A 27,193-nucleotide genomic window follows, 5' to 3' on the forward strand; every position below is an offset into this window, starting at 1 on the left:
ATGTTTCAGGCAAAAAGCACAACATACACAAAGAAGTGGAGCCTTAGAAAGGTGTAGATCACTTGGGAAACAGCAAGAAGTTGATCTGGGGCAAAATAAAGTGTGCAGGGATCTCCCCGTTGATCCTTCCTTGGGACCCTAAGCCTGCCTGCCCCCCTTCCTTGGAGGTGTGATTTTGTGTATGTCCCCTCTCATCTTCCCCGACAGGACAGGACTTGGCCAAGATTTTGGACAACAGCTTCTATAACCAGCTTCTACCAGCTCCACGAGTGGATGAGGTCACCAGGGAGGCCTGGGGAGAGAAGGGCAAAAGAGTGGGGGAAAGGGTGGAAGGTTGAGATATTGCTTTTGTGAGATTAAAGACGCTCATCAGCAATAACCACAACTCCCTGGGGGCTCATTACAGGCCAGGCATTGCACTTTACTTCATTCCGATACCTCCCCGTGAGGTATCCTCGCCCCATTTCACAGGTGATGAAACGGAGGCCCAGAAAGGTGGTTGCTCGCCCCAGGTCTTATGCAGGGGCCCCCTTGGGGCACTGGATCGGTTGGCCCAAGTGTGACCGTGCTCCCTGTCTCCTGCAGCGTGGCGCCATGGACAAGATCCTGGAGGCGGTGGTGACGTCCTCGTACCCCGCGAGCGTGAAGCAGGGGCTGGTGCGGCGCGTGCTGGAGGCAGCGCGGCAGCCGCTGGAGCGGGAGCAGTGCCTGGCGCTGCTGGCGCTGGGCGCGCGCCTCTACGTGAGCGGAGCTGACGAGCTGCCCCGCCGCGTGGGCTGCCAGCTGCTGCACGTGGCCGGCCGCCACCACCCCGACGTCTTCGCGGAGTTTTTCAGCGCGCGTCGCGTGCTTCGCCTGCTGCAGGGGGGCGCCGGCCCGCCGGGCGTCCGCGCGCTCGCCTGCGTGCAGCTCGGCCTGCAGCTGTTGCCCGAGGGGCCGGCAGCCGACGAGGTGTTCGCGCTGCTGCGGAGGGAGGTGCTGCGCACCGTGTGCGAGCGCCCGGGGCCCGCCGTCTGCGCTCAGGTGGCGCGGCTGCTGGCGCGACACCCGCGCTGCGTCCCCGACGGCCCGCACCGCCTGCTTTTCTGCCAGCAGCTGGTGCGCTGCCTCGGCCGCTTCCGCTGCCCGGCCGAGGGCGAGGAGGGCGCCGTGGAGTTCCTGGAGCAGGCCCAGCAGGTGAGCGGGCTCCTGGCGCAGTTGTGGCGCGCCCAGCCCGCCGCCATCTTGCCTTGCCTGAAGGAGCTGTTCGCTGTCATCTCTTGCACAGGTGCGTGTGGGCTGGGGCCCGGGCTGGGGCGGGAGCGCGTGCGCGCCGGGGGCCGGATGTGCGCAGGGCCCGTGACTGCACGTGCAGGGTCTTGTGCTTGGCGTGCCCGTGTCGAGGTATGGCAGGTGTGTGTGTGAGGGGCTAATGAACAGGTGCGGGAATGCGATGTTCCTTAATTAGCAGGGCTCTCCTGAGCTCGTGCAGTGAGAACTATCCTGTGGTGGGTGCTGGGCACATACGGAGGAGCGGACCCAGATCAAGCTGGCCAGAAGGGGGACTGGGGTCGTGAGACAACAGAAAGGGGTGGGGAGGTGTGGATGTCATCATGCCCTTTGGGTCAGGTGGGTTTTGTAGAAGTGGTGACTTTTGATTCAGGTTTTGAGAGCTGGGCAGCAGCAGGGGCAAGGTGCTCAGGGCAGGCAGAGGCCAAGTTCTGGACATGCGATGGAGCCTGTGCATCTCAACTCTGAAATGTAAACTCTCGGTCCTCCACTAACAACTGTGGTACTTGGACTACAGTTATAAATGAGCGAAAGACGATCGGTGCCTTACCTGATTATAGGGCTATTCAGTTGAAAGGAAGAGAAGGCACCTGGCAGGCGAAAGAACCAAGCCCTGATGTATAAGCAGTTATCCAATTGGACAACACATTTTGATAACTAAATGCTCTTTTTCACCTCTAGGCCTTTGTGTGTGTTTCCATCTGGAAACACACCTGTTCTTCTACCTGTTCTTGCCAGCTCCAGTGTTACCCTTTCTTACAGACCTTGTCTGTATAGACACAGGTTGGGGGGGGGGGGGTCAGTGCTTTTGTCTGTGCTCAGTGCAGGGCTGGGCCCCAAGCCATGGCAGTGAAGGTTTGTTGGGCAAATAAACTCAGTGCAGGGCTGGGCCCCAAGCCATGGCAGTGAAGGTTTGTTGGGCAAATAAACTAAGGTGGGATAGGAGGCTGTGATGTTGTAGGAGGTGAGGAGGCGGCCCCAATGTGCTCTTTGCAGAAGCCTGGTCTCGTTCCTTGGGAGCATGAGGGCATGGGGGACTGGGGGAGGTGAGGAGCCTACCTGCCTTGCTAAGCTCATCCCAGCCCCCACACCCTTCCAGAGGAAGAGCCGCCATCTAGTGCTCTGGCCAGCGTGGTTCAGCACCTACCGTTGGAGCTTATGGATGGCGTCGTCCGGAACCTCAGCAATGATGACAGTGTGACAGACTCTCAGATGCTGACTGCCATCAGCAGGTGGGCTGAGGGCTGGGTGGTGGTTAGGTGTCTCTCCCTCCTTCCACTGGGTGGGGTTGCTGGGCTAGATTTAGTGTCAGAAGGCCCAGGACCTCATGCTTTTTTCATTCGTCCATCCTTTCTTGAGCCCTGCTCTGTGCCTGGCCCAGGGCTGGATGTGGCAGATGCAAAGAACCTTCCCCTAGCGATGCTCTCAGGTTGGGTGCCAACTGTGTGATCCTGGACAAGTCAGTGAACTCTCTGAGCCTCAGTTTCCCCCCCTGTAATAGCAAAGATGGTATAAGGAGTTGTCAGGCTTCCATGGGGCCATACTAGAAGCTGAAAGTATGTTACAGAGTGCTTCTTGAGTTTGGCAGGTATGATAAATGGAATTGGGGTGCTTTTTATCTCACAGCTTTTGCACATTCCCCCACCTCATTTGAATGTCATCACACCTGTGATCTAGCCACACCTGCCTATCCATTGATCCCAGAATATGCTGCCTTCCCTCCTGCCTACAGGCCTTTGGCTTTGTAGATCCTATTCACCTGGCATGCCTCCCCCACCATGCTTTCCATACCTGTGTGCAGATCTACCATCTCCATTAGGCCTTCTTGGATTTCTTGTCTTTAGTGCATAGTGTGGGCTCTAGAGGTAAGCTGGCTGGCTGCAGATCCTGGCTCTACTACTTCTTGTCTGTGTGACTTTGGGCAAGTTACTCCACTTCTGTAGGCCTCTGCTTCCTCATTTATAAAATGTAGTGTAATTGAACCCATCATAACAGGGTTGTTGCAAAGATTAGATAAAATGAGATAATACATGTAAAGTGTTTAGAGCAGTGATGGTAGCTACTGTCATAATTACTATTGCTTTGGTCTGTCATTGTTCTATCTCTTTATAGCATAGTCTTATGAGTGTAAAAGTAATGACGTAATGCCATTTTCCTGAGCACTTACTATGTGGCAGCTTCATGCTCTGTGCACAGACCCATTATCTTGTGGGGATCAGATGGGTTAATACATGTAAGGCAGATGGAATAGTGCGTGGTGCAGAGTGAATACTGTGAGCGTTAACTATTGTCACGTCTTTTAATTCATATAACAACTCTGTGAGGTAGGTATTATCCCCATTTTGCAGAGGAGGAAACCGAGGCTAGAGAGGGTGACTTGTTCTAGGTCACAAGCAAGAGTTTGCTGGAGCCAAAGCTTCCAGCGTGGCGGGGGTCGGGGGCAGTGCTGCTCCTGCTGTTGGGCCCCATGGTCCAGGCAGAGGCGGCTGACAGCCCTGTTCTACCACTGCAGCCTAGTGTGTGGGGTGAGGTTTGGGGTGTTGAGAGGGTCTGGTTCCCCTCCTGCTGGGCTGGGAGCCCCAGTCTCTGCCGAATGCCCATGCTGGGCTCATTGGCAGTGCTCAGAGCTGTCTTGTCCATCCCATGGACCCCAGGGCTGCTCTGTGCAGGTGTGGGTCAGTGTGGGGGTCTCAGGACATCATAGCTTGTCCCTGGGATGCCCTCACCCAGGCATTTGGGCCTCCCTGGTCCTTGTGTCATTGCCGCTCCCCTCTCCAGGATGATCGACTGGGTGTCGTGGCCCCTGGGGAAGAACATTGACAAGTGGATCATTGCACTGTTGAAGGGCCTGGCTGCTGTTAAGAAGTTCAGCATCTTGATCGAGGTTTCACTCGCCAAAATTGAGAAGGTTGGTGGGCCACTGTCCTAGCCCTGGCTTATGGCTTTTCCCACTTAGCTTTTGCCAGGGACAGTGTGGGCCTGGGAGGCAGAGCACTGGGGCTCCCACCCAGGCTTGCTGTGACCCGGGACAATTCACTGTACCTGTCTGGGCCTCAGATTTCCCCTGTTCATTCCTCTGCTCGCTCAAGAATGTGTGTCACTTTTGGTCTTTCTGTCTCTCCATCCCTCCCATCAGATACCTGTCTTGCTGTCCATCTGTCCATCAACCTAGGTCTGTGAGACTGTCTGTGTTCTTGGTTCTGCATGGGTCTGCTGCTTCAACTCTGGTGTGTCTGACCACCTCTCAGGTCTGTGGCTGCACTTGGTCTCTGAGGCCCAGGCGTGGGGAACTCCTGACCAGGGACTCTCTTCCAGGTTTTCTCCAAGCTTCTGTACCCCATTGTCCGGGGAGCTGCCTTGTCTGTCCTCAAGTACATGCTCCTGACCTTCCAGCACTCCCATGAGGCCTTCCACCTGGTAAGGGCCCTATGTGCTGCCCTGTGGAGGGCCAGTCCTCCATCCCCCACTGGTTTGGCTGGAGTCCAGACATGCTGTCTCTATTGGGTTGGGGGTTTGAAGCCCAAGACCTTGAAGTCCTGGATGTTAGGACTAGAGGAGCCTTGAAACTCCATTTTACAGATAGGAGACTAAGGCCAGAGAATGTGTATGGCTTCCCCACAGGCCCACGGTAGAGTGACAGCCCTAGAATGATGACGGCTAATGTTGCTTAGGGGCCTGCTGTGTGGCAGGCACGGTACTAAAGACAGTACATATGTTAACTCTCAGTCCAGCCCTAAGAGGGAGAATTCTATCATATTTTCCATTTTTCAGCTGAGGAAACTTCAGGTTAGGGAGGTTAAATCATTTGTCCCAGACACACAACTGGTGAGCGATACGGGGAAGATTCTAACTAAGTTGGTCTGACTTCTGACCCAGTGTCCTGCCGATATACCCTGCTGCCGACCAGCACCCACGTGGCCTGGCCTCCAGCCTAGGGCCCTTTCTGTTATCTTTGGGGCCATCCTTTGGGAAGGACAGCCTATAGTTCTTGTGGGGCGGGGGAGCGAAGGAGGGCCTACCCTCTTGCCTTCCTTTCCCCAGACCTGACCTGCAGATGGGGCCCTAGATTCTGATGGCTCCTGGTCAGGGCAGAAATTTCATGCTTTCTAATTTGCCGCAGTGGGAAAAGTGCAGAACCAGGGATTGGGGTACTGTGGGTTGAGTCCCATCTCCGTCGTTTGCCAGATGGGATGACCTTGGGCCAGGTGCTTAACCTCTGAGGGCTTGGAACAGGGTAAGCCCCCAGGATGGTGGGAGAGGGTTAGATGAGGTGATATTTGTCAAAAGCCTGCTGCATACTAGGGACCAGATAGATACTTGTTTCTTCCCATCCTTCTCCTGGATTCCCTGTTCCCAGTTCCTGTGGGCTGACTCTGTCCCTCCCTGGGACATTACGGTAGAGCACCCTGTGGGTTTGTAAGTTAGCCTTCCATAGGCCAGAGGAAAACGGCTTTGTTTCAGACATCAGCTTCTCCTATAACACATGGCGGAAGTTCTTGGTAAATTATATAACATCTCTAACTTCAGTTTCTTGATCTATAAAATGGGGATGATAATTGCTGAATAAAGTCATTGTGAGGGTGAAATGTTGGGCATGTAAATATTTGGTGAAAGAAGGGTGGTAGAAAGAAGAATAACCCTGGTCACTCAGGCCTCAGGCCAGTTGGCTTGGCTTAACAGCTGGGGCTTGGGCCCAGGCCACGCCTCAACTGTGAGGAGGGACTTGTTTATCCCATTTAATAGACGAAAAGACTGAGGCAGGATATCTAAGCTCACATGTCCTGTAGAAACTGTCACTCGCCTCCCTAGCACAGAGCTCTGTGTAGGCAAGGGGGACAGTGGCCAGGTGGTCAGACCTCCCTGCTGTGAGGAGCTCGGGGTATCTTCAGCTCTGCCCACCAACCCCTGTCTCGGGTGGTAAATGGTCCTGAGCCTAATCGTGCTCTGCTCTTGTAGCTCCTTCCTCACATCCCGCCCATGGTGGCCTCTCTGGTCAAGGAGGACTCCAACTCGGGGACCAGCTGCCTGGAGCAGCTAGCGGAGCTGGTCCACTGCATGGTCTTCCGGTTCCCAGGCTTCCCAGATCTGTACGAGCCTGTCATGGAGGCCATTAAGGTGAGTGACGCTGTCCCCCCGCTTCCTTGTCCCGCTCCAAAAAGAGTGCTGGCTTGGGCCTTGCTCAAGGCCGTAACACAGGTTAATGGCAGCCCCCCCATCATTTGGTCTCTGCCTGTGTCCCATCACCTCCTCTGGCCCATTCTGTGCTTCAGGCACACTCAGCCACCTGCCCTTTCCCCAGATGGTCATTGCTCATGATTGCTCCGAGCCTTTGCATATGCCATTCTCTCTGACTATAAACCCTTCTCTTGTTTTGCCTGCATAGCTCCTCTTCCCATCCAGTCTTATCCATTAAGGCTCTGCTCAAGTGTTACCTCCCTCAGAAAGCCTTCCCTGACAAGTCTTGATACCCCCTCCCCACCTCAGGCTGGGTCAGGACTTTCTGGGCTCCCCCAGCTCCCTATCCCTTTTTTCTTGTGTTGTCGCTGTCTTTCTCCCCCCCCCCCCCCCGCCCCCTGGCTAGGGCACTCCAGAGCAGTGTTCACATGGCTTTACTGGTGCCCTGCTTTGTGCTAGACCCAGGCTGGGAACTGGGGACACAGGCACGAGGCAGACCAAGTCGCCTCCACTGAGGAGCTTGCAGCCTAGGCTTGCACAGAAGTAACTCTGATGCAAATGGCTTAGGAAATTCCTGTGAGGAACCAGAGAAGGGAAGGATCATTTCCAGTTAGAGGAGGAGGTTACAAGGACAAAGGGACTTCTGACCTGGGTTGCTAGGACAACAGCATTTGTAGGTAGTGCCACATTTGACAATGTCTTCCATATATTTTGTTTTTTAATGCTCACAAGACACAAGAAACAAGAAGCAGGTACTGTTGTTACCTGAATTTCATAGATGAGGGAAATGAGACTGGAGAGGCTTGGTGACTCGTGCAGTCATGGAGGTAGTGAGAGACACACACAGGCAGGGTGCCTGGTTGCTGAGCCCTTTCCTATTGCCTGATACAGAGGGCAGGTCTGAGCATGGGTGAAAGAGCTCTAGGTGTAGGTGGTGGCCCTTATAGAACTTCTGATCTGACTTCCATTTCTGTAGCATAGCAGATAGATAACCTGAAAAGCATCCCACTACAGAACACCTAGAAATGCTTGTTAAAATATAACAAACGTCTTTTTAAGTACATAGCTGAGCTTGCAAGAAAGTAATGGGGAATCCCCAGGGGCCAAAAAGGAATCGAGAACGAATCCAGAATGGTGAGAGATGATGCTCTTTTGCCCTGCAGTGGGGAGGGAAGGGGGGAAGGGTGTAACCGTAGTCACTAAGCCACTTGAGCTTATAGGGACAGGAGGTGATGCTTAGGGCCTGCTCCCACTAGGGCATTAGCACTAAGAAGCCCATGTAAGCCAGGACCCAAAGGCTTTACTGTTAGTAAAAGAGTGATCTAGAAAAAATATATACATGGTCTCAAATAGATGTCAAGGAAACTTTTCTGGCTTGGTCTGCACTCTGGACTGGGAAAAATGAAATTTGTCATCATTGGCCTGCTCTTACATGGGTTTAGGGGTTCAAGTTCTCATTGTCTTTGGGGTTGTGGGACCCCTAAGCTCAGGCACTCACATTAAAAGTAGTTATGACCTTGTAATACCCAAGAGTTGCCTTGTAGAAATGAAAGTGCTTTCAAGTCACAAAGATAAAATTTTGCTAAAGATGAGTTTATAATCCAAAAATTAAAAAACACACAAGGGAACAATCCACCACGAGTGAGAGTCAGTTGATACTTTTAAACAAAACCTCAGGCATTTACTTGGATCTTCTGTTTTTCCAACTTAAGAGAATGCATTTTTTCAAATAGAGCCAACCGACAAGAGAAGCAGCTACCCTCCTAGATCATGAGCTGCCTGTCACTGGAGGTAGACGAGCAGAGAAGACAGGGCTTTGACTTGTTGGAAGTGACTGTTACTGTTTCCTGCCAGATTGTGAGCTTCTGGTGGGCAGGGACCATGTTATGATTTCTCTGCCCAGCAAGTATCTGTGAGTGAATGAACATGACTGTCATGTGAAGAATGTCATGGAGGCATGAACAGAGAGGAGGGAGCATGGCCCTGCACTAGGCACTGAGGGAAACTCACACTGAATGACTCAGGCTTTTCACACTAGGGGCTATGGCCAGATCCAGGGGACAGTGGATCTGTAAATACCGGTACCAGAAGGTGCAGGCAGCTAGGCTTTCTAAGATAGGTATAGATCTCATGTGTACCCACTTCAGAAGGTCCTGGGAAGTCTTCTAGAGAGGGGATATAGGAGTGAGGCCTTGAGGGATGGGGACTGGCAAGATGAGGTACCTCCAGATGCATCAGAGGGAAAGGTGTGGGAGTGGGAATGTGCAGTTTGTCAGTGGAGTGGAAGGGACGTTGGAAGATCAGACTGGAGGGCCCCAAACCAGACCGACTCTCCTTCATCTAGCAGATCTGGGCTTCTCAAACCTTTCCTCCAGAGTACTTGAGCCCAGAAGGGGGCTGCTTACCTAAACCTCAGTGTTTCTGTAAAATCTCATTTTATCTCAGAGATTCAAGTACATATTTCATAATTATAAACATTTGTTTTAATGCAGACATTTTCCTCCCTTAAATATTAGAGAATATGGCTCCGGGGAGATGTGCTACGTTTGTCCTGTGGCTTCAGATACCTCTTGGTACGAACCAGTGTGAGAGGCAAGGCGACAAATAATCCATAGGATTTTATTGTTTATTAAACGCTTTTACATGTTTTCTATGAGCACATCCTTCAAGGCTCCTTTATAAATAAATTCTGAAAAGTTCTCTCAGGCAGTTTTTCTGGGAGCTGTGCTTCTTGCTAAGGGAGCCATTGTACGTCACATGAGGGTTTCATAGTTCTGTTTTATTTTTGTAAGAGTACCAAGTTACCTTCTTTGGGGAAAAATGGCATTTTTTTCTAGTGTGGATAATTTTGCATCGTGCATGTGTGCACGTGTGTGAGGTTCTTTCTGCCTTTTTGTCCCTTTTGTTCATGTTGTGTATGGGGTGGGGATTGGATAGGGGATAATAGGAAGAAAAAAGGAGGGACTAAGAAGATAATGAGCACCCCCCTTTATTTTAATTTAGAGATGGGGAGGAGCAGAGGGAGAGGGAGAGAGAGAATCTTAAGCAGGGCTCCATTGCATGACCCTGAGATCATGACCTGAGCCGAAATCAAGAGTTGGACACTTAACCATCTGTGCCCCCCCCAGGTGCCCCAAGCCTGTATCTTTTTTATCTTGCCTTTGGCAACTCCTCTGTTTTTTATCCTCTGTGAGAGGTGACTGATCTGATAAATGTTCCTGGGAAATGAGTGAGCAGAAGTGTTAAGCCACTGCTTGAGCTGGACCTTCTGCGGTGGTCAGACGGTGTGTGCTGGGGAGACCAGGGCCTTCAGTGCTAACCTGGTTTGAAACTCTGGAGGCTTGGACAAGTCTAGGGTCTGTGCTCAGGATCTGGAAACAATAGGGCTTAGAGGAATGTTGCTTATATCTATTAAGTAACTCTGTATTATGCTTAGGTGTTTTTCATTAAAATAGATTAGAACCCGTGCTGGGTAATGTTCTTTTAGGTGCATCTGTTTTAATGTAAAAAAGGAGAATGAGAGGGCACCTGGGTGGCTCAGTCATTAAGCGTCTGCCTTCGGCTCAGGTCATGATCCCAGGGTCCTGGGATCGAGCCTCGCATCGGGCTCCCTGCTCGGCGGGAAGCCTGCTTCTCCCTCTCCCACACCCCCTGCTTGTGTTCCCTCTCTCGCTATCTCTCTCTCTGTCAAATAAATAAACGTAAAATCTTAAAGAAAAGGAGAATGAGAAAGAAAGCATGCTAATCCCTGAGCCCTTGACCAAGGACCCATACTTCAGGACCCCTGGACCCTCTCACCATCCTGTCTGTGGGATCGTGCTGGGGGGTGGTGGCTAATTAAACCTGATGGCAGACCTAAAGGAGGAGGGCAAATGGGAGCATCATTGTGCGCAAGCACTGTGAAAATATGGAGTGCCAAACTGACATAAAGTAGGAGTAGCCTCACTTGACAGATGAGGAAATGGAGTCAGAGAGGCTCACTGACCATTGCCAGGCAGTTAGTTAGGACAAGAGTCAGGACAAGGCCTGAGATCTTGACATTGTTGGATCTGGATGGTGGGCCTGTGTTGTCATTGCTTAGAGTCTGTCATACCCTGGGCTCCCCTAAGAATAAATGGATTTTTTGTTTATTGTCTGTATGTCCCTGGGAAATTCTTTTCTTTGAGTCTTTGTTTTTTTCATCTACGAAATGGACATTTTACGCCTTCCCAAAGCAATTGTGACATGAAAGGTGATATAGAAGGCCCACGTGTCAAAAGGAGAACCTAGAATAAGTGTGGAAGCAGAAGGCTGTTAACACGTATATCTGGGACATTTGTGAGACAGTGTGCTTGGGTGGGGTGGGGTACGCTGTAGTCCAAGAAGGCTTCCCAGAGGAAGTGATATTTTTAGAGCTGACCATGGTCCCCACCATCCTGCTGCCTTGTTCCCTCCTCAGGACCTCCATGTTCCCAGTGAGGACCGCATCAAGCAGCTGCTGGGGCAGGATGCCTGGACCTCGCAGAAGAGTGAGCTGGCTGGTTTCTATCCCCGGCTCATGGCCAAGTCAGACACGGGCAAGATTGGTTTAATCAATCTGGGCAACACATGCTACGTGAACAGCATCCTTCAGGCCTTATTCATGGCTTCTGAGTAGGTGCTGCTTTTGAATTTCCCATCTGCCCCTCCTTCTCTACTTTGGGCTCCCTGGTGTATGGGGGGGATGAGGGGTTGGAGAGGGTAGTGGGGGATTGGAGAGGGTGGGTCCCCCTTTGCACTGATGGCATAATTCCCTGAGGTTTGTGGGTACATGATGGTGAGAGGTCCCTGAGGGCTCCAGGCCATTGACAAGGCAGTAGGTCAAGACTGGGTGGGAACTTGAGATGGGACTTCAGGGACTGGGCTATAGTGGAAGGGGGTTTACTCTGGGTTGGTCAGCATCACTGATTTTTTTTTCCCTGGAGTCCAAGGGGATGGATTGTGTTTTCCACTCACCCTGGTATTAGGCATTCCCTGCCCCCTTATTAAAACAAAATCTTTATTGGCAATGGCTACCTATCTAACTTCAGGCTTGATTAAAAATCTCTCAAGATTTCAGTCACAGAAGTAGACATCTTTTTTTCCCCAGTTTTTGTGTGTGTGGCGCCTGGATGGCTCAGACGGTTAAGCGTCTGCCTTCGGCTCGGGTCATGATCCCAGGGCCCCATGCTCAGTGGGAAGCCTGCTTCTCCCTCTCCCTCTGCCTGCCGCTCCCCCCTGCTTGTGCTCTCTCTGTCAAATAAAAAATAAAAAATCTTAAAAAAAAAATGCACATAAAATTTACCATATTAACCATTTTAATTGTACAGTTCAGTGGTATTAAATACATTCACATTGTTGTGCAACCATTTCCACCGTGTAACTTTTCATCTTGTAAATCTGAAATTCTACACTTGCTAAACAATAACTTCTCATATTCCCATTCTCCCTTCCCCCAGGCTCTGGAAACCCCATTATACTGGCAACCCAAATATTGCTTTTACATTTTGGCCAGTGTGAATACTGCTGCGATGAACATGGGTGTTCAAATAGCTCTCTGAGATCCTGCTTTCTATTCTTTTGGGTATATATCCAGAAGTGGAATTCCTGGGTCGTAGGGTAGTTCTATGATTAACTTTTTGAGGAACCTCCATGTTTTCCACAGTGGCTACACCACTTTACATTCTCACCAACAGTGCACATGGGTTCTAGTTTCTCCACATCCTTGCCAACATTTTTTTTTTCTTTTTTTTTTTAAGATTTTATTTATTTATTTGACAGAGACAAAGCGAGAGAAGGAACACAAGCAAGGGGAGTGGGAGAGGGAGAAGCAGGCTTCCTGCTGAGCAGGGAGCCCGATGTGGGGCTCAGTCCCAGGACCCTGGGATCATGACCTGAGCCGAAGGCAGATGCTTAACAACTGAGCCACCCAGGCGTCCCTTTTTTTCTTTCTTTTTAAGAGAGCAGAGGGAGGGGCAGAGAGAGAATCTTAAGCAGGCTCCACGCCCAGTGCAGAGCCCAAGGCGGGACTCTGAGATCAAGACCTGAGCCAAAATCAAGAAGTGGTCGCTTAACTGAGCCACCGAGGTGCCCCTCTGTTTTATTGATAGTAGCCATCCCAGTGGGTGTGAGGTGGTATCCCATTGTAATTTTGATTTGCATTTTTCTAATGATTAGTGATGTTGAGCATCTTTTCATGTGCTCCTTGGCCATTTGTGTATCTTCTTTGGAGAGGTGTCTACTTTGGTCCTTTGCCCATTTTGAATTAGGTTGTTTTTTTTTTTGTTGAATTTTAGGTAGGGGTTCTCTCTATATTCTGGATATTAATCTCTTCTCAGATACATGATTTGCAAATATTTCTTTCATACTGTGGGTTGCCTTTTTGTTCTGGATAGTCTTTTTAATTTTTTGTTGTTAAAAGAGGTTGCATTTATTTATTTTATTGAGCTCTATTTGACATTGTATTAATTTTGGGCATACAACATATCTGATATGTATATATATCATGAAATGATCACCACAATAAGTCTTGTTAACATCCATCACCACACACAGTTAAAATTTTTCTTTCTTGTAATGAGGACTTTTAAGATTTACTCTCTTAGCAACTTTCAGATATACAGTATGGTATTATTAACTGCAATCATGTGCTATACATTACATCCCAGGACTTGTTATATAACTGTAAGTATGTACCTTTTTACCTTGACCATCTTCACCTGTTTTGCCCCCCCCGCAACCCCCGCAACCACCAGTCCATTACCTGTATCTATCATTGTTTTGTTCTGTTTTGTTAGATTCCACATATAAGTGAGATCACACAGTATTTGTGTTTTTCTGTCTAACTTATTTTGTATAATGCCCTCTACGTTCATCCAATTGTGACAAATTGCAGGATTTCCTTCATTCTCGTGGCTGAGTAATATTGCATTATGTATATAAGGAGTAAGTGTATTTTCTTTAGCCATTCATTTGTCAGTGGACACTTAGGTTGTTTCCATATCTTGGCTATTGTAAATAATGCTGCACTGAACATGGGGTTGCATATATCTTTTCAAGTTAGTGTTTTTGTTTTCTTTGGATAAACACTCTATAGTGGAAATGCTGGATCATAAAGTAATTCTCTATTTTTAATTTTTTGAAGAACCTCCATACTGTTTTCTAGAGTAGTTATACCAGTTTACATTCCCATCAAGTTATACCAATTTACATTCCCTTTTGTTCCACATCCTTGCCAACACTTGTTATTTCTTGTCTCTGAGATAGCCATTCTAACAGGTGTTAGGTGATATCTTATTGTGGATTTGATTTCCCTAATGATAGTGATGTTGAGCAACTTTTCATGTACCTGTGGGCCATCTTCTTTGGAAAAATGGTCTGTTGAGATCCTCTGCCTGTTTTTTAGTAGGATTGCTTTTTTCCTGTTGAGTTGTGTGAGTTCTTTATATATTTTGGATTTTATTAGCCCCTTATCAGAAAGATGATTTGCAAATATTTTCTCTCATTTTTGTAGGATGTCATGTGATCCTTTTGTTGATGGTTTCCTTTGATGTGCAGGAGCTTTTCAATTTGATGTAGTCCCACTTGTTTATTTTTCTTTTGTCATCTTTATTTTTAGTGTCAGATCCAAAAAATCATTGTCAAGATGATGTCAAGTAGCTTACAGACTTTGTTTTCTTATGGGAATTGTATGGTTTCAGGTCTTATGTTCAAATCTTTAATCCATTTTGAGTTGGTTTTTTGGTATGGTGTAAAAAAGTGCAGTTTCATTCCTTTGCATGTGGCTCTCCAGTTTTCCCAGCATCATTTATTGAAGAGACTGTCCTTTCCCCACTGTGTATTCTGGGCTCCTTTTTTGTATATTAATTGACCATATAAGCACGGGTTTATTTTGGGGCACTCTCTTGTGTTGCATCAGTCTATTTTTTTATGCCAGTACCATATTGTTTTTGACTACTATAGTTTTTTTTTTTTTAAGATTTTATTTATTTGACAGAGAGAGACACAGCGAGAGAGGGAACACAAGCAGGGGGAGTGGGAGAGGGAGAAGCAGGCTTCCCTCTGAGCAGGGAGCCCGATGCGGGGCTCGATCCCAGCACCCTGGGATCATGACCTGAGCCGAAGGCAGACACTTAACGACTGAGCCACCCAGGCGCCCCTAACTACTATAGTTTTGTAATGTAGTTTGAAATCCGGAAATATGATGCCTCCAGCTTTTTCTTTTTTAAAATTGCTTTGGCTATTTGAGGTCTTTTGTAGCTCCATTACAAATTTTAGGGTAGTTTGTTTTATTTCAGTGAAAAAATGTTATTGTCAATTAGATAAGGATTGTATTGAATTTTAGATTGTTTTGGGAAGTATGGACATTTTAACAGTATTAATTCTTCCAATGCATGAACATAGAATACCGTTCCATTTATTTGCATCTTCTTTAATCTCTTTTATCTTTCATCTCACATGTTGTGAGAAGACCAGGGTAGTGGCCTAACTGTACATCACAGTGACTACCTCATTCAGTTTGCTTCATCTCATCACATAGGCATTTTATCATCTCACATCATAAGGAGAAGAAGGGTGAATACAGTACAATAAAATATTTTGAGAGAGAGACCATGTTCACATGACCTTTATTACAGTATGTTGTTACATTTTATTATTAATTATTGCTAATGTCTTGCAGTGCCTTATTTATAAAGAAATAAATTTATAAAATAAACTTTATCATAGGTATGTATAGGAGAGAACAGTGTGTGTGTGTGTGTGTGTGTGTGTCTTTGTCTGTGTATAGGATTGGTACCATTTATAGTTTCAAGCAGCCATTGGGACTCTTGGAATGTATCTCCTGCAGGTAAGTGGGGACTTCTGTACAGGTCTTTCACCTTCTTGGTTAAATTTGATGCAATTGTAAATGGGATTTTTTTTTTTTTAAAGATTTTATTTATTTATATGAGAGAGAGAATGAGAAAGAGAGAGCACATGAGACGGGGGAGGGTCAGAAGGAGAAGCAGACTCCCTGCCGAGCAGGGAGCCCGATGCGGGACTCGATCCCGGGACTCCAGGATCATGACCTGAGCCGAAGGCAGTCGCTTAACCAACTGAGCCACCCAGGCGCCCGTAAATGGGATTTTTAAATTTATCTTTCTTATGGTTCGTTATCCTGTATTGAAATGCAACAGATTTTTATATCCTGCAACATTACTGGATTCGTTTATTCTAAGGATTTTTTGGTGGAGTCTAGGGTTTTTTTTTTATATGTAATATCATGTCTTCTACAAATAGAGACAGTTTTATTTCTTCCCTTCCAATTATGATGCCTTTTCTTTTTCTTGCCTAATTACTAGCTAGGACTTACAATACTATGTTGAATAAAAGTGATGAGAATGGACATCTTATCTTGTTCCTGATCTTAGGGGAAAAGCTTTCAGGTTTTCACCGCTGAATGTGTTGTTAGCTCTGGGCTTGTCATAGATGGCCTTTATTATGTTGAGGTATGTTTCTTCTATACCTACTATTTTTGAGAGTTTTTATTAAACATAAATGGATATTGAGTTTCATGAATCTTTTGAGATGATCATATGATTTTGATCCTTCATTTTGTTAATGTAGTGTACTACATTGATTGCTTTGTGGATGTTGAACCATCTTTGCATCCCTCCAATAAATCCTGCTTGATCATGTTGTATGAATCTTTTTGTGTATTGTTGAATTTGGTTTGCTAGTATTTTGTTGAGGATTTTTGTATCTGTGTTCATCAGGGATATTAGCCTGCAATTTTCTTGTCATTGTGTGATTTTGGTATTAGGGTAACGCTGGCCTTATAAAATGAGTTTGGAGTATTCCTTCTTTTTTTTGGGAGAGTTTGAGAAGGCTTGGTATTAATTCTTCTTTGAATGTTGGGAGGAATTCACCAGTGAAGCCGTCTGGTCCTGGTCTTTTGTTTGTTGAGAGATTTTTAATTACTGAATCAGTGTCCTTACTAGTAATCAGTCTGTTCAGATTTTCTACTTCTTTATGATTCACTCTTGACAGCTTGTATGTTTCTTTTTTTTTTTTTTTTTTAAAGATTTTGTTTATTTGACAGAGAGAGGCACAGCGAGAGGGGGAATACAAGCAGGGAGAGTGGGAGGGGGAGAAGCAGGCTTCCCGTGGACCGGGGAGCCCGATGCGGGGCTCGATCCCAGGACCCTGGGATCATGACCTGAGCTGAAGGCAGACGCTCAACGACTAAGCCACCCAAGCGCCCCGACAGTTTGTATGTTTCTAAGAATTTCTCCATTTCTTCCAGGTTGTCCAATTTGTTGGAGTATAATTGTTCATAGTAGTATCTTATGATCTTTTATATTTGTGTGGTATCAGTTGTAATGTCTCTTTCACTTCTGATTTTATTTGTGTTCTTTCTCATTTTTTCTTAGTGTAGCTAAGGGTTTGTCGATTTTTTCTTTAAAAAAAAAAAGCTTAGTTTTATTGATTGTTGCTATTGTATTTTTAGTCTCCATTTCATTTATTTTTGTTCTGATCTTTATTTCCTTTCTATTTTTGGGCTTAGTTCTTTTCTAGTTCCTTGAGATATAAAGTTAATTTATTTGAGATCTTTCTCATGTCTTAATGTAAGCATTTATCACTATGATTTTCCCTTTTAGAATTGCTTTTCCTGCATCCTGTAACATTTAGTATGCTATATTTACATTTTCATTTGTCTCAGGGTATTTTTTGATTTCTTTTGATTTCTTCTTTAACCCATTGGTTGTTCAGTAGTATGTTGTTTAGTCACCACGTATTTGTGAATTTTCTGTTTTTTTTCTTGTAGGTCATTGCTGGTTTCATACCATTGTGGTCAGAAAAGATGCTTGATATGATTTAATCTTAAGTTTATTAAGACTTGTGACCTAATATATGATTTGTTCTGGAGAATGTACCATGCGAGCTTGAGTATAATATGTATTCTGTTGCTTTTTGCTAGAATGTTCTGTATATGACTGTTATGTTAATCTGTTCTAACATGTTACTGGGTAGAGTATTCTTGGTTGGAAGTTTCCTTTCGGCTGAAAGGAAACCAGTCCCTTCTAGTCTGCAAAATTTTTACAGAAAATATGCTGATATACTTATGAGGGTTCCCTTGTATGTAACAAGTTGTTTTCTTCTAGCCACTCTTAAGGTTCTCTTTTTGTTTTTAACTTTTGGCAACTTAATTATAGAGTGTTAGTGTGGGTTTCTGAATTCATCTTATTTTGAACATTCTTGGCTCCCAGATCTGGAGGTCTGTTTCCTTCCCCAGATTAAGGAAGTTTTCAGCTATTATTTCATCAAATAAGTTTTTTTTTTTTTTTGAGGGTTTTTCTCTTTTTCTTTTTTTTTTTTAATTTACTTATTTGTCAGAGAGAGAGAGCCGTGTGCGTGAGTGCACAAGCAGGGAACTGGAAGGCAGAGGGAGAGGGAGAAGCAGACTCCCCGCCGAACAGGGAGCCTGATGTGGGGTCGATCCCAGGACCCTGAGATCATGACCTGAGCCAAAGGCAGACGCTTAACCGACTGAGCCACCTAGGCGCCCCTCATCAAATAAGTTTTACGTCTCTTTCTCTCTCTTCTCCTTTTGGGTCACTTTATATTGTGAATATTGGTCTGCTTAATTTTGTCCCCATTACTCCTTTAGGCTATCTTCACTCTTTTTCATTCTTTTTTAACTGCTCTGATTGGATGAATTCCACTGCCCTGTCTTCGAGTTTGCTAGTGATTTCTTCTGCTTGGTCTAATCTGCTGTCGGATTCTTCTGTTGTGTTTTTCACTACACTTACTGTGTTCTTCAATTTTGTGATTTCTGCTTGGTACTTATATTTTCTTTGTCTTTGTTCACGTTGTCACTTTGTTCATGCACTGTTCTCCTTGCCTTGGTGAGCATCTTTATGCTTATTGTTTTGAACTCTCTGGTAAATCACTTGTCTCCATTTTGTTTGAGGTTTTATCTTGTTCTTTCATTTGGAATATAGTTCTCTGTTTCTTCTTCATCCTCAACTGTCTTTGTTGGTTTGCATGCATTAGATAAAACAACTACCTCTCCCAGTCTTGAAGGAGTGGTGTTATGTAGATGAACCTTTTTGTTCATCCTTGCCCTTGCTTTTGGCTGTCTCTCAAACCATTGTGATTGTCTAAGCAGCCTACTTTGTTCTTAGTGGCTTTCAGTAGTTCAGACTATGCCCAAGACCTATCAGTGTCCTAAAGGGGAGGATTTCAGGCAGCAGCTAGATGCAGGGCTTACTGGAAACCAGAACCTCAGGTAGCAGCTTTTAAAGTATGCAAATAAACCTCTTTCAGGGGAAGACTGGGAGATGGGCATTTGCATCTTTGAAGATAACCTAATAGTCCTCTTTCCTGGAAGGACTGTGCATTTCTGTCTACTGCCTCTCTGCTGTTCCCTGGTACGGTAACCCACCTGTTTCCTGTTTGTTACAGTGCTATGTGATCTGAAAGTGTAATCTTCACTGGCCACCAGAGCCAGACATTCAAGAGGTGTTCCCTGGGTGGCAACTGCAAAAACCAGGGCTGCAGATGTGTTCATAAGCTCTTTTCTGGGAGACACTGGCAACCTGGAGTGAGGCAGAGGGAGAGTGCAAAGATGACACCTGTTAGCCTCTGCAGGCTTTGGAAAGTATTTCAGTTGGCCCTACATATACGTTAAATTAGAAGCGCACACTCAGGCTGAACTTTTAAGACAGACAAATGGACCTTTTTCACAGAAAGACTGGGCGTGATTCAGTCAGCTGCCTCTGTCCTGGCTCCATGGTGGGTCCATTCAAGCAGTTTAAGTACTGTTTCTCAGTTCTGTAGTATTGTTGGTCTTGTGGGCATTAGCCCTGTTGACACTCAAAGGTAGATACTTTGGAGCCTATCCCTTAAGTCTTAAAAGTTAGGGTGCCAGAAGTGGGATTCATACCCTTCCCTCCTCAGGGAGAAGCTGGTAGTTGTGATTTCCCTCCCGATTGTGGGTCACTATGCTAGGGGTGGGGTTTCTGGTGAAATTGTATCTCCACCTCTCCTACCCATTTCAGTGTGTTTTTTCTGATTTGCCTGATGTGTAGGAGTTGCTCAGTTAGTTCTTAGATTTCTTTCAAAGGGAAATGTTCCATAGATAGCTGGATGTTTAGTGTTCTGTGAGAGGAGTTGGATCCAGCATCCTTCCATCTTGAAGTGAAACCCTGAATGGTGTCTTTATGTATAAATTTTTAAACTTTCATGAGGTCCAGTTTGTGTAATTTTGTTGTTGTCTGTGCCTTTGGTGTCTTCTCTTAGATCATTACCCAATCCAATGTGAAGCTTTTGTGCCATGTTTTGTTGTTTTGGATTGTAAATTTAAGTCCTTGATCCATTCTGAGTTTTGTACATGGTGTTAGGTAAGGGTCCAATTTCATTCTTCTGCTTATGGACATTTAGTTTGCCCAGCGCCATTTCTTGAAAAGCCTGTCCTTTCCCCCATTGAATGATCTTGGCACCTTGTCAAAAAACGCTTGACCATGTTCATGAGGGTTTATTTCTGGGCTCTGTATTCCATTCCACTGATCTCTGTGTCTTTATGCCAGTACCACATTATTTTGATGACTGTCACTTTGTGTAGTAGGTTTTAACATCAGAAAGTAGGAGTCCTCCAGTTCTGTTCATCTTTTTCCAGATTGTTCTTCATTATTTGTGATCCTTTGGGATTCCATATGGATTTTAGAATGTTTTTCTGTTCCTGCAAAAAATGTCATTGGATTTTCATAGGGATTGCATTGAATCGATAGATCAATAATGGGAAATAAGGACATTTTGACAATATTAACTCTTCTAATCCATGAACATGGAATATGTTTCCATTTATTTATGCTTCTAATTCTTTAAGCAATGTTTGTAGTTTTCGTGTGCAATCCTTTTCCTCTTTTTAATGCTATTGTAATTGAAATTGTTTTAGGGGGCGCTTGGGTGGCTCAGATGGTTAAATGTCTGCCTTTGGCTCAGGTCATGATCCCAGGGTCCTGGGATCGAGCCCCACATTGGGCTTCCTCCTCGGCGGGAAGCCTGCTTCTCCCTCTCCCTCTGCTTCTCCCCTGCTCATGCTCTCTCTCTATCTCTGTGTCTAAAATGAATAAATAAAATCTTCAAAAAAAAAAATTGTTTTGGAATTTTTTTGGATTGTTCATTGTTGGGGTATAAATGTAGCTGGTTCTTGCGTGTTGACTTTGTATCCTGCTACTTTGCTGAATTGTTAGTTCTAACACCTTTTATGTGGTCTTTAGGATTTTCTACATACAAGATTATATCCTTTGCAGACAGATAATTTTACTTCTGTTTATTTAGTTTTTGCCTAATTGCTCTGGCTAGACCTTCTAGTCCTGTGTTGATTAGAAGGGGTGAAATTAGGCATCCTTGCATTGTTCCTGATCTTGAGGAACAGCTTTTAGACTTTCACCACTGAGTATTATATTTGCTATGGATTTTTTAATATATGGTTTTTATTATGTGGAGGTAATTTCCACAATTTCTATTGTGTAGGGTGTTTTTATCATAAAAGTGTGTTGACTTTTGTCAGTTGCTTTTTCTATATCAATTGAAGTGATCATGTGGTTCTTTCCTTTATTTTGGTGATCTATATATATATTACATTAATTATTTTGTATGTTGAACCATCCTTGCTTTCCAGGAATAAATGCTACTTGGTCATGGTATATACTGCTTTTATTGCTAATTTTATTTGTTTTTTAATACATTTCACCATTTTTTTAATTTTTAAAGTTTGTTTAAGTAATCTCTACATGGGGCGTCAGACTCACAACCCCATTGAGCATGGGGCTCAAACTCACAACCCCAAGATCAAGAATAACATGTTCTTCCAACTGAGCCAGCCAGGTGCCCTGGTGTATACTGCTTTTAATGTGCTGCTGAATTCTGTTTGCTTATATTTTGTTGAGGATTTTTGCATCAGCATTCATAAAGGAGATCAGTCTGTAGTTTTCTTGTAGTGTGTCTCTGTCTGGCTTTGGTGTCAGAGTTATGCTGACCTCATAGAATAAGTAGGAAGTGTTCCTTGCTTTTCAGTTTTTTTTGAAAAGTTTAGAAAAGATTGGTATTAGTTCTTTAAAGATTGGTAAATTCACTTGAGAGCCCTGAGGTCCAGGATTTTTCTTTGTTGGGAGATTTTTGATCACTGATTCAGCCTCCTTACTAGTTTAGGTCTATTCAGACTACTATTCATACTACTCTTTTATTATCCTTTTTATTTCTGTGGAATTGATACTGATGTCCCCATGTTAATTTCTGATTTTAGTAATTGAGTCTTTTTTCCTTAGTTCATCTAGCTAAACATTTGTTAATTTTTTTTAAGGTTTTATTTATTTGTCAAAGAGAGTACACAAGCAGAAGGAGTGGCAGGCTTCCCGCTGAGCAAGGAACCCAATGGAGGACTCAATCCCGGGACCCTAGGATCATGACCTGAGCTGAAGGCAGACTTTTAACCTACTGAGCCACACAGGTGTCCCATAAACGTTGGTTAATTAATTTTGTTGCTCTTTTTGAAGAACCAACTTTTAGCTTGTTTTTTTCCCCCTATTTTTCTGTTCTCTCTTTTAATTTTCTCTGCTCTAATCCTTTATTTCCTTCTTCTAGCTTTGGGTTTAGTTTGTTCTTCTTTTTCTATTTCTTTAAGTTGTGAATATAGGTTGTCGATTTGAGATCTTTCTTGTTTTTTAGTATGAGCATTTGTAGCTGTGTTTCCCCTTATCACTACTTTTGCTGTATCCCATAAGCTTTGGTATGTTGTGTTTTTGTTTTCATTTGTATTTAAGTAGTTTCTTATTTTCCTTGTGATTTCTTCTTTGATATTTGGTTGTTAAAAAGTTTGTTGTTTAGGGGTGCCTGGGTGGCACAGTTGTTTAAGCGTCCAGCTCCTGATTTTGGCTCAGGTCATGATCTTAAGGTTGAGAAATTGAGCCCTGAGTAGGGCTTCTGCTGGGCATGGAGCCTGTTTCAGATTCTCCCTCTTCCTCTGCCCCTCCCCGCCCCTCTGTCACTCTTTCTCTCTCCCCACCTCTAAAAAAAAAAGAAACAAAAAAAAGTGTTGTTTAATTTTCACAATTTTGTGATTTTCTAGTTTTCTTTATGTTACTGAATTCTGTTTATCCAGGTGTGGTCAGAGAAGATACTTTTGATACTTACCTTTTAAAATCTGAGGCTTAATTTGTGGCCTCATTATAGTCTTTCTGGCAAGTGTCTCAGGTGCACTTGAGAAGAATGTGTATTCTGCTGCTTTGGGTGGAGTGTTCTGTACATGTCTGTTACATCTAGGTGGTTATTTTGTTAAGTCCTCTATTTCCTTTCCTTCTTGCTGGTTCTATCTGTGATTGAGGATGGGGCATTGAGGTCTCCAACCGTTACCGTAGAAATGTCTATTTCTCCCTCTAAATTCTCTGTTTTTGTATCATATATATATATATATATATTTTTTTTTTAAAGATTTTATTTATTCATTTGACAGAGAGAGACACAGTGAGAGCAGGAACACAAGCAGGGGGAGTGGGAGAGGGAGATGCAGGCTTCCCGCAGAGCAGGGAGCCCGATGTGGAGCTCGATCCCAGGACCCTGGGACCATGACCTGAGCCGAAGGCAGACGCCCAACGACTGAGCCACCCAGGCGCCCCTGTATCATAAATTTTGATGGCCTGCCATTTGGTGTGTAAATGTTTATAATTGTTATCTTTTTGCTGTACTGAGCTTTTTATCATTATATAATGCCTTTTTTGTCTCTTTTTTTTTTTTTTTTTTAAGATTTTATTTATTTATTTGAGACAGAGAGAATGAGAGAGACAGAGAGCACATGAGAGGGGGAAGGGTCAGAGGGAGAAGCAGGCTCCCTGCCAAGCAGGGAGCCCGATGCGGGACTCGATCCCAGGACTCCAGGATCATGACCTGAGCCGAAGGCAGTCGCTTAACCAACTGAGCCACCCAGGCGCCCGCCTTTTTTGTCTCTTGTAACAAGCTTTTTTGATTTTAAAGTCTGTTGTGTCGGATATTAGTTGCCTGCATATACAGGGAAAATCTGCCCTGTTCTGGTTTGCATTTGCATGGAGTATCCTTTTCCAGCCCTTCACTTTCCACCTGTTTGTGTCTTTGGATTGTAACTCAGTCCCTCACAGACAGCCTAGAATTGGATTGTGTATTTTTATCCATCCTCCCAATCTTTATTTTTTGATTGCAGAATTTGATCTGTTTTTGCAGTACTTATCGATCAGGAGGGACTTCTGTCGCTGTGCTACTTGGCTTTTACATACCCTGTAACTTTTTTGTCCCTAATATCCTGCATTGCTGTCGTCTTCTCTGTCCAGTTGATTTTTCATAGTGAAATATTTAAATTCTTAATTTCCTTGCATGTATATTGTATAGTTGTTTTCTTTGTTGTTACCATGTGGATTACATTTAACATTCTAAATTTAGAACATTACAATTTTAATTTATAACAGCTTAATTTCAATAACATACAAAACTGCTCCTTTACAGTTCCATCACACCTGTTTTGGTTGTTGATGTTGCAAAATTACTTCTTTATACTCTGTATGCCCAAAAAACAAATCAGTAATTCCTTTTTTTTTAAAGATTTTATTTATTTATTAGAGTGAATGAGAGCAAGTGAGAGGGAGCATGAGCAGGGGGGAGGGGCAGAGGGAGAGGGAGAGGCAAACTCCCCACTGAGCAGGGAGCCAGACTTGGGGCTCAATCCCAGGACTCTGGGATCATGACCTGAGCCGAAGGCAGATGCTTAATGGACTGAGCCACTCAGGTGCCCCTAAATCAGTAATTTTTTAAAATGTATTAATCACCTGGGGTGCCTGGGTTAAGACAAAGCCATTTGAGTTCAGGAGTCAGATGCTTCACTGACTGAGCCACCCAGGCGCCCTGTCCTTTAGTTCTTTAATCATCTTTAGGACTGATATTTCAAAGTCTTTGTCTGATTCATTGGCCCTTAAGTCTTTCTCGGGGACAGATTTTGTTGGATTATTTTTTTTTCCTCTGAATGGGCCACACTTTCCTGTTTCTTTGTATGTCTTCCCATTCTTTGTTGAACTCTGGACATTTGATTTTAATAAAACTCTGGAAATCAGATTCTTCCCCTTCCCTATTGTTTGCCGTGGGTTCATTTGTTTTTTGTTTTTTTAATTGTTGTAGGCTGTCTCTGTGTTGAAGATCAGCCTGAGGTGTCAATGAAATGTCTTCATTTTCTTTTCGGAGCCTTTCCTTGGGCATGTGCAGTCACTTTCTGATTTTCCCTGTATATGCAGTTTCTGAATGTTCTAGTCTTTAATGTCTGGCTTCTGAAATGTGAAAGGTTAAAAAGGAGAGGAGGGCAGAGGAGTGCTGGCCCTTTAAATCTCTTGGCGGTCACTTCAGCTTGAGGTGGAGGGCCTTGCAACAATACTGTGTGTGTGCGTGCGCACTCTCTCTCTCTCTCTCTCTCTCTCAGTGCCTGCCTGCTTCTTTGCACCTCCGTGATCAGAAGCAGGACTCAGAGCATAGATCCCCAGCATTTGGGAGATAGAGTACTTTTTACCCACCCTGGGCCTGCAGGCTATGTGTAAGCTGTTATAGGAACATGTACACAGCTACCTGCCTGCCATTTGGCTGGGGGGTGGGGATGGGTAACGGCCACTGTGCTAGGAGGTGAAATTGACAGCGACGTACAGTGGAAGTCTTCCCCGCCAAGTTGCAAGCTTTCAAAAGACTCCAGAGTGTTCAGATCATCAACATTAGATTCTGCCAGTGCAGTTGTTGTCTAGGTGGGGAGACTGTTTCCTGATACTTACTACTGTGCCATCTTCCCAGAATCCCTCTTCCCTCTCATTTTAAGACTTTTTTTTTAAAGAGCAATTTTAGGTTTATGACAAAACTGAGAGGGAAGGTATCAAGACTTACCATACACTTTCTGTCCTCACAGTTACATTGCCTCTCCCATTATCAACATCACTCACCAGAATAGTACTTTTTTTTTTTTTTAAACCAAGGATGAACCTACACTGACCCATCATAATCCTCCAAAGTCCATAGTTTATATTCACTCTTGGCATTTACATTGTGTTGGTTTGGACAAATGTCTAAGGACATGTATCCATCGCTATGGTATCATACAGAATATTTTCACTGCCCTGAAAATCCACTGTGCTCTGCCTCTTTGTGCCCCCTCCAGTTCACTGATCTTTTCATGGTCTCCATACTCTTGCCTTTTCCAGAGTGTCATATAGTTGGAATCACACAGTTTCATATTGGTTTGTATTTTTCAGATTGGCTTCTTTCTCTTAGCAGTATGCATTTAAGGTTCCTCCATCTCTTTTCACGGCTTGGTAGCTCAGTTCTTTTTAGTGCCGAATAGTATTCCATTGTCTGGATGTACCACAGTGCATCCATTTACGTACTCAAAGACATACTGGTTGCTTCCAGGTTTTGGCCATTAAGGATATGGTTGCTGTAAACATCCATGTAGAGATTTTTGTGTGGACGTGATGGTTCAACTCCTTTGGGTAAATAACAGGAAGCATGGTAGCTGGATCAGATGGTAATAGTATGTTTAGTTTTGTAAGAAATTGCTAAAAAAAACCCCCAAAAAACAAAAAAAACCCAAAACCCCCCAAAAAAAATGGAAAAAGGAAAAAAACCTGCCAAGATGTCTTCCAAAGTGGCTGTACCATTTTGCATTCCCACCAGCAATGAATGAGAGTTCCTGTTTTTCCACATCCTTTCAACATTTGGTGTTTTCTGTGTTCTGGATTTTAACCCTTCTGATAGGTGTGTAGTAATATCTCGTTGTTTTATAGTAGATCTCTAGAATTCATCTAGCATAACTAAAACTCTATGCCCTTTGACCACTTTCTTCTCTCTCCTGCCCATCAACTACTGTTCTCTGCCTCTCTGAGTTTGACTGTTTATGTACTTATTTATTATTGAAATATAGTTAACATACAATGTACAAAATACTGATTTGACAAGTCTGCATTATGGTATGCTCACAAGTGTAGCTTCCATCTGTCACTGTGTAACACTATTACAATACATTGATTATATTCCCTTTTATCCCTGTGACTTATTTATTCCATAACTGGAAGGCTGTATCTACCATGGACCCTTTACCCATTTTTCCCATCCTCTCACACCCCTCCCCTTGGCAACCATTAGTTTGTTCTTTGTGTTTATGAGTCTCTTTCTGCTTTTGTTTGTTCATTTGTTTTTAGATTCCACATGTAAGAGAAATCATATGGTATTTATCTTTCTCTGTCTTATTTCACTTAGCATAATACCCTCTAGTTTCATCCATGTTGTTGTAAATGGCAAGATCTCGCTCTTCCTTATGGCTGAGTAATATTCCATTGTGTGTGTATACCACATCTTCTTTGTGCATCTGTGGATGGATACTCTGGTTGCTTCCATATCTTGGCTATTGTAAATAATGCTGCAATAAACATAGGGGTGCGTATATCTTTTCAAGTTAGTATTTTTGTTTTCTTTGGGTGAATACCCAATAGAGGAATTACTGCATTGTATGGAATTACTGGATTTATTTTTTGAGGAACGTCCATACTGTCTTCCACAGTGGCTGCACCAGCTTGCATTCCCACCAACAGTACACCAGGGTTCCTTTGTCTCCACATCCTTGCCAGTGCTTATTTCTTGTCTCTTTGATTCTACCATTCTGACAGGTGTGAGGTTACGGTATCTCATTGTGGTTTTGATTTGCATTTCCCCGATG

General features: G+C 44.4%; 1 protein-coding gene across 1 annotated transcript in view; it reads left to right on the plus strand.

Annotated features, from left to right (window-relative positions):
- The first annotated feature begins 594 nt into the window (after positions 1-594).
- Positions 595-27,193, plus strand: part of USP35 (ubiquitin specific peptidase 35) — a 45,074-nt gene continuing 18,475 nt past the window's right edge. The window contains exons 1-6 of the mRNA XM_021704699.1: positions 595-1,267; positions 2,369-2,501; positions 4,048-4,177; positions 4,585-4,686; positions 6,226-6,384; positions 10,883-11,076. Of these exons, the coding sequence (XP_021560374.1) occupies positions 595-1,267; positions 2,369-2,501; positions 4,048-4,177; positions 4,585-4,686; positions 6,226-6,384; positions 10,883-11,076 (1,391 nt within the window). The remainder of the gene's footprint in view (positions 1,268-2,368; positions 2,502-4,047; positions 4,178-4,584; positions 4,687-6,225; positions 6,385-10,882; positions 11,077-27,193) is intronic.

Source organism: Neomonachus schauinslandi, chromosome 11, assembly GCF_002201575.2.
Source record: "Neomonachus schauinslandi chromosome 11, ASM220157v2, whole genome shotgun sequence".
In the NCBI taxonomy this organism is placed as follows: Eukaryota; Metazoa; Chordata; class Mammalia; order Carnivora; family Phocidae; genus Neomonachus; species Neomonachus schauinslandi.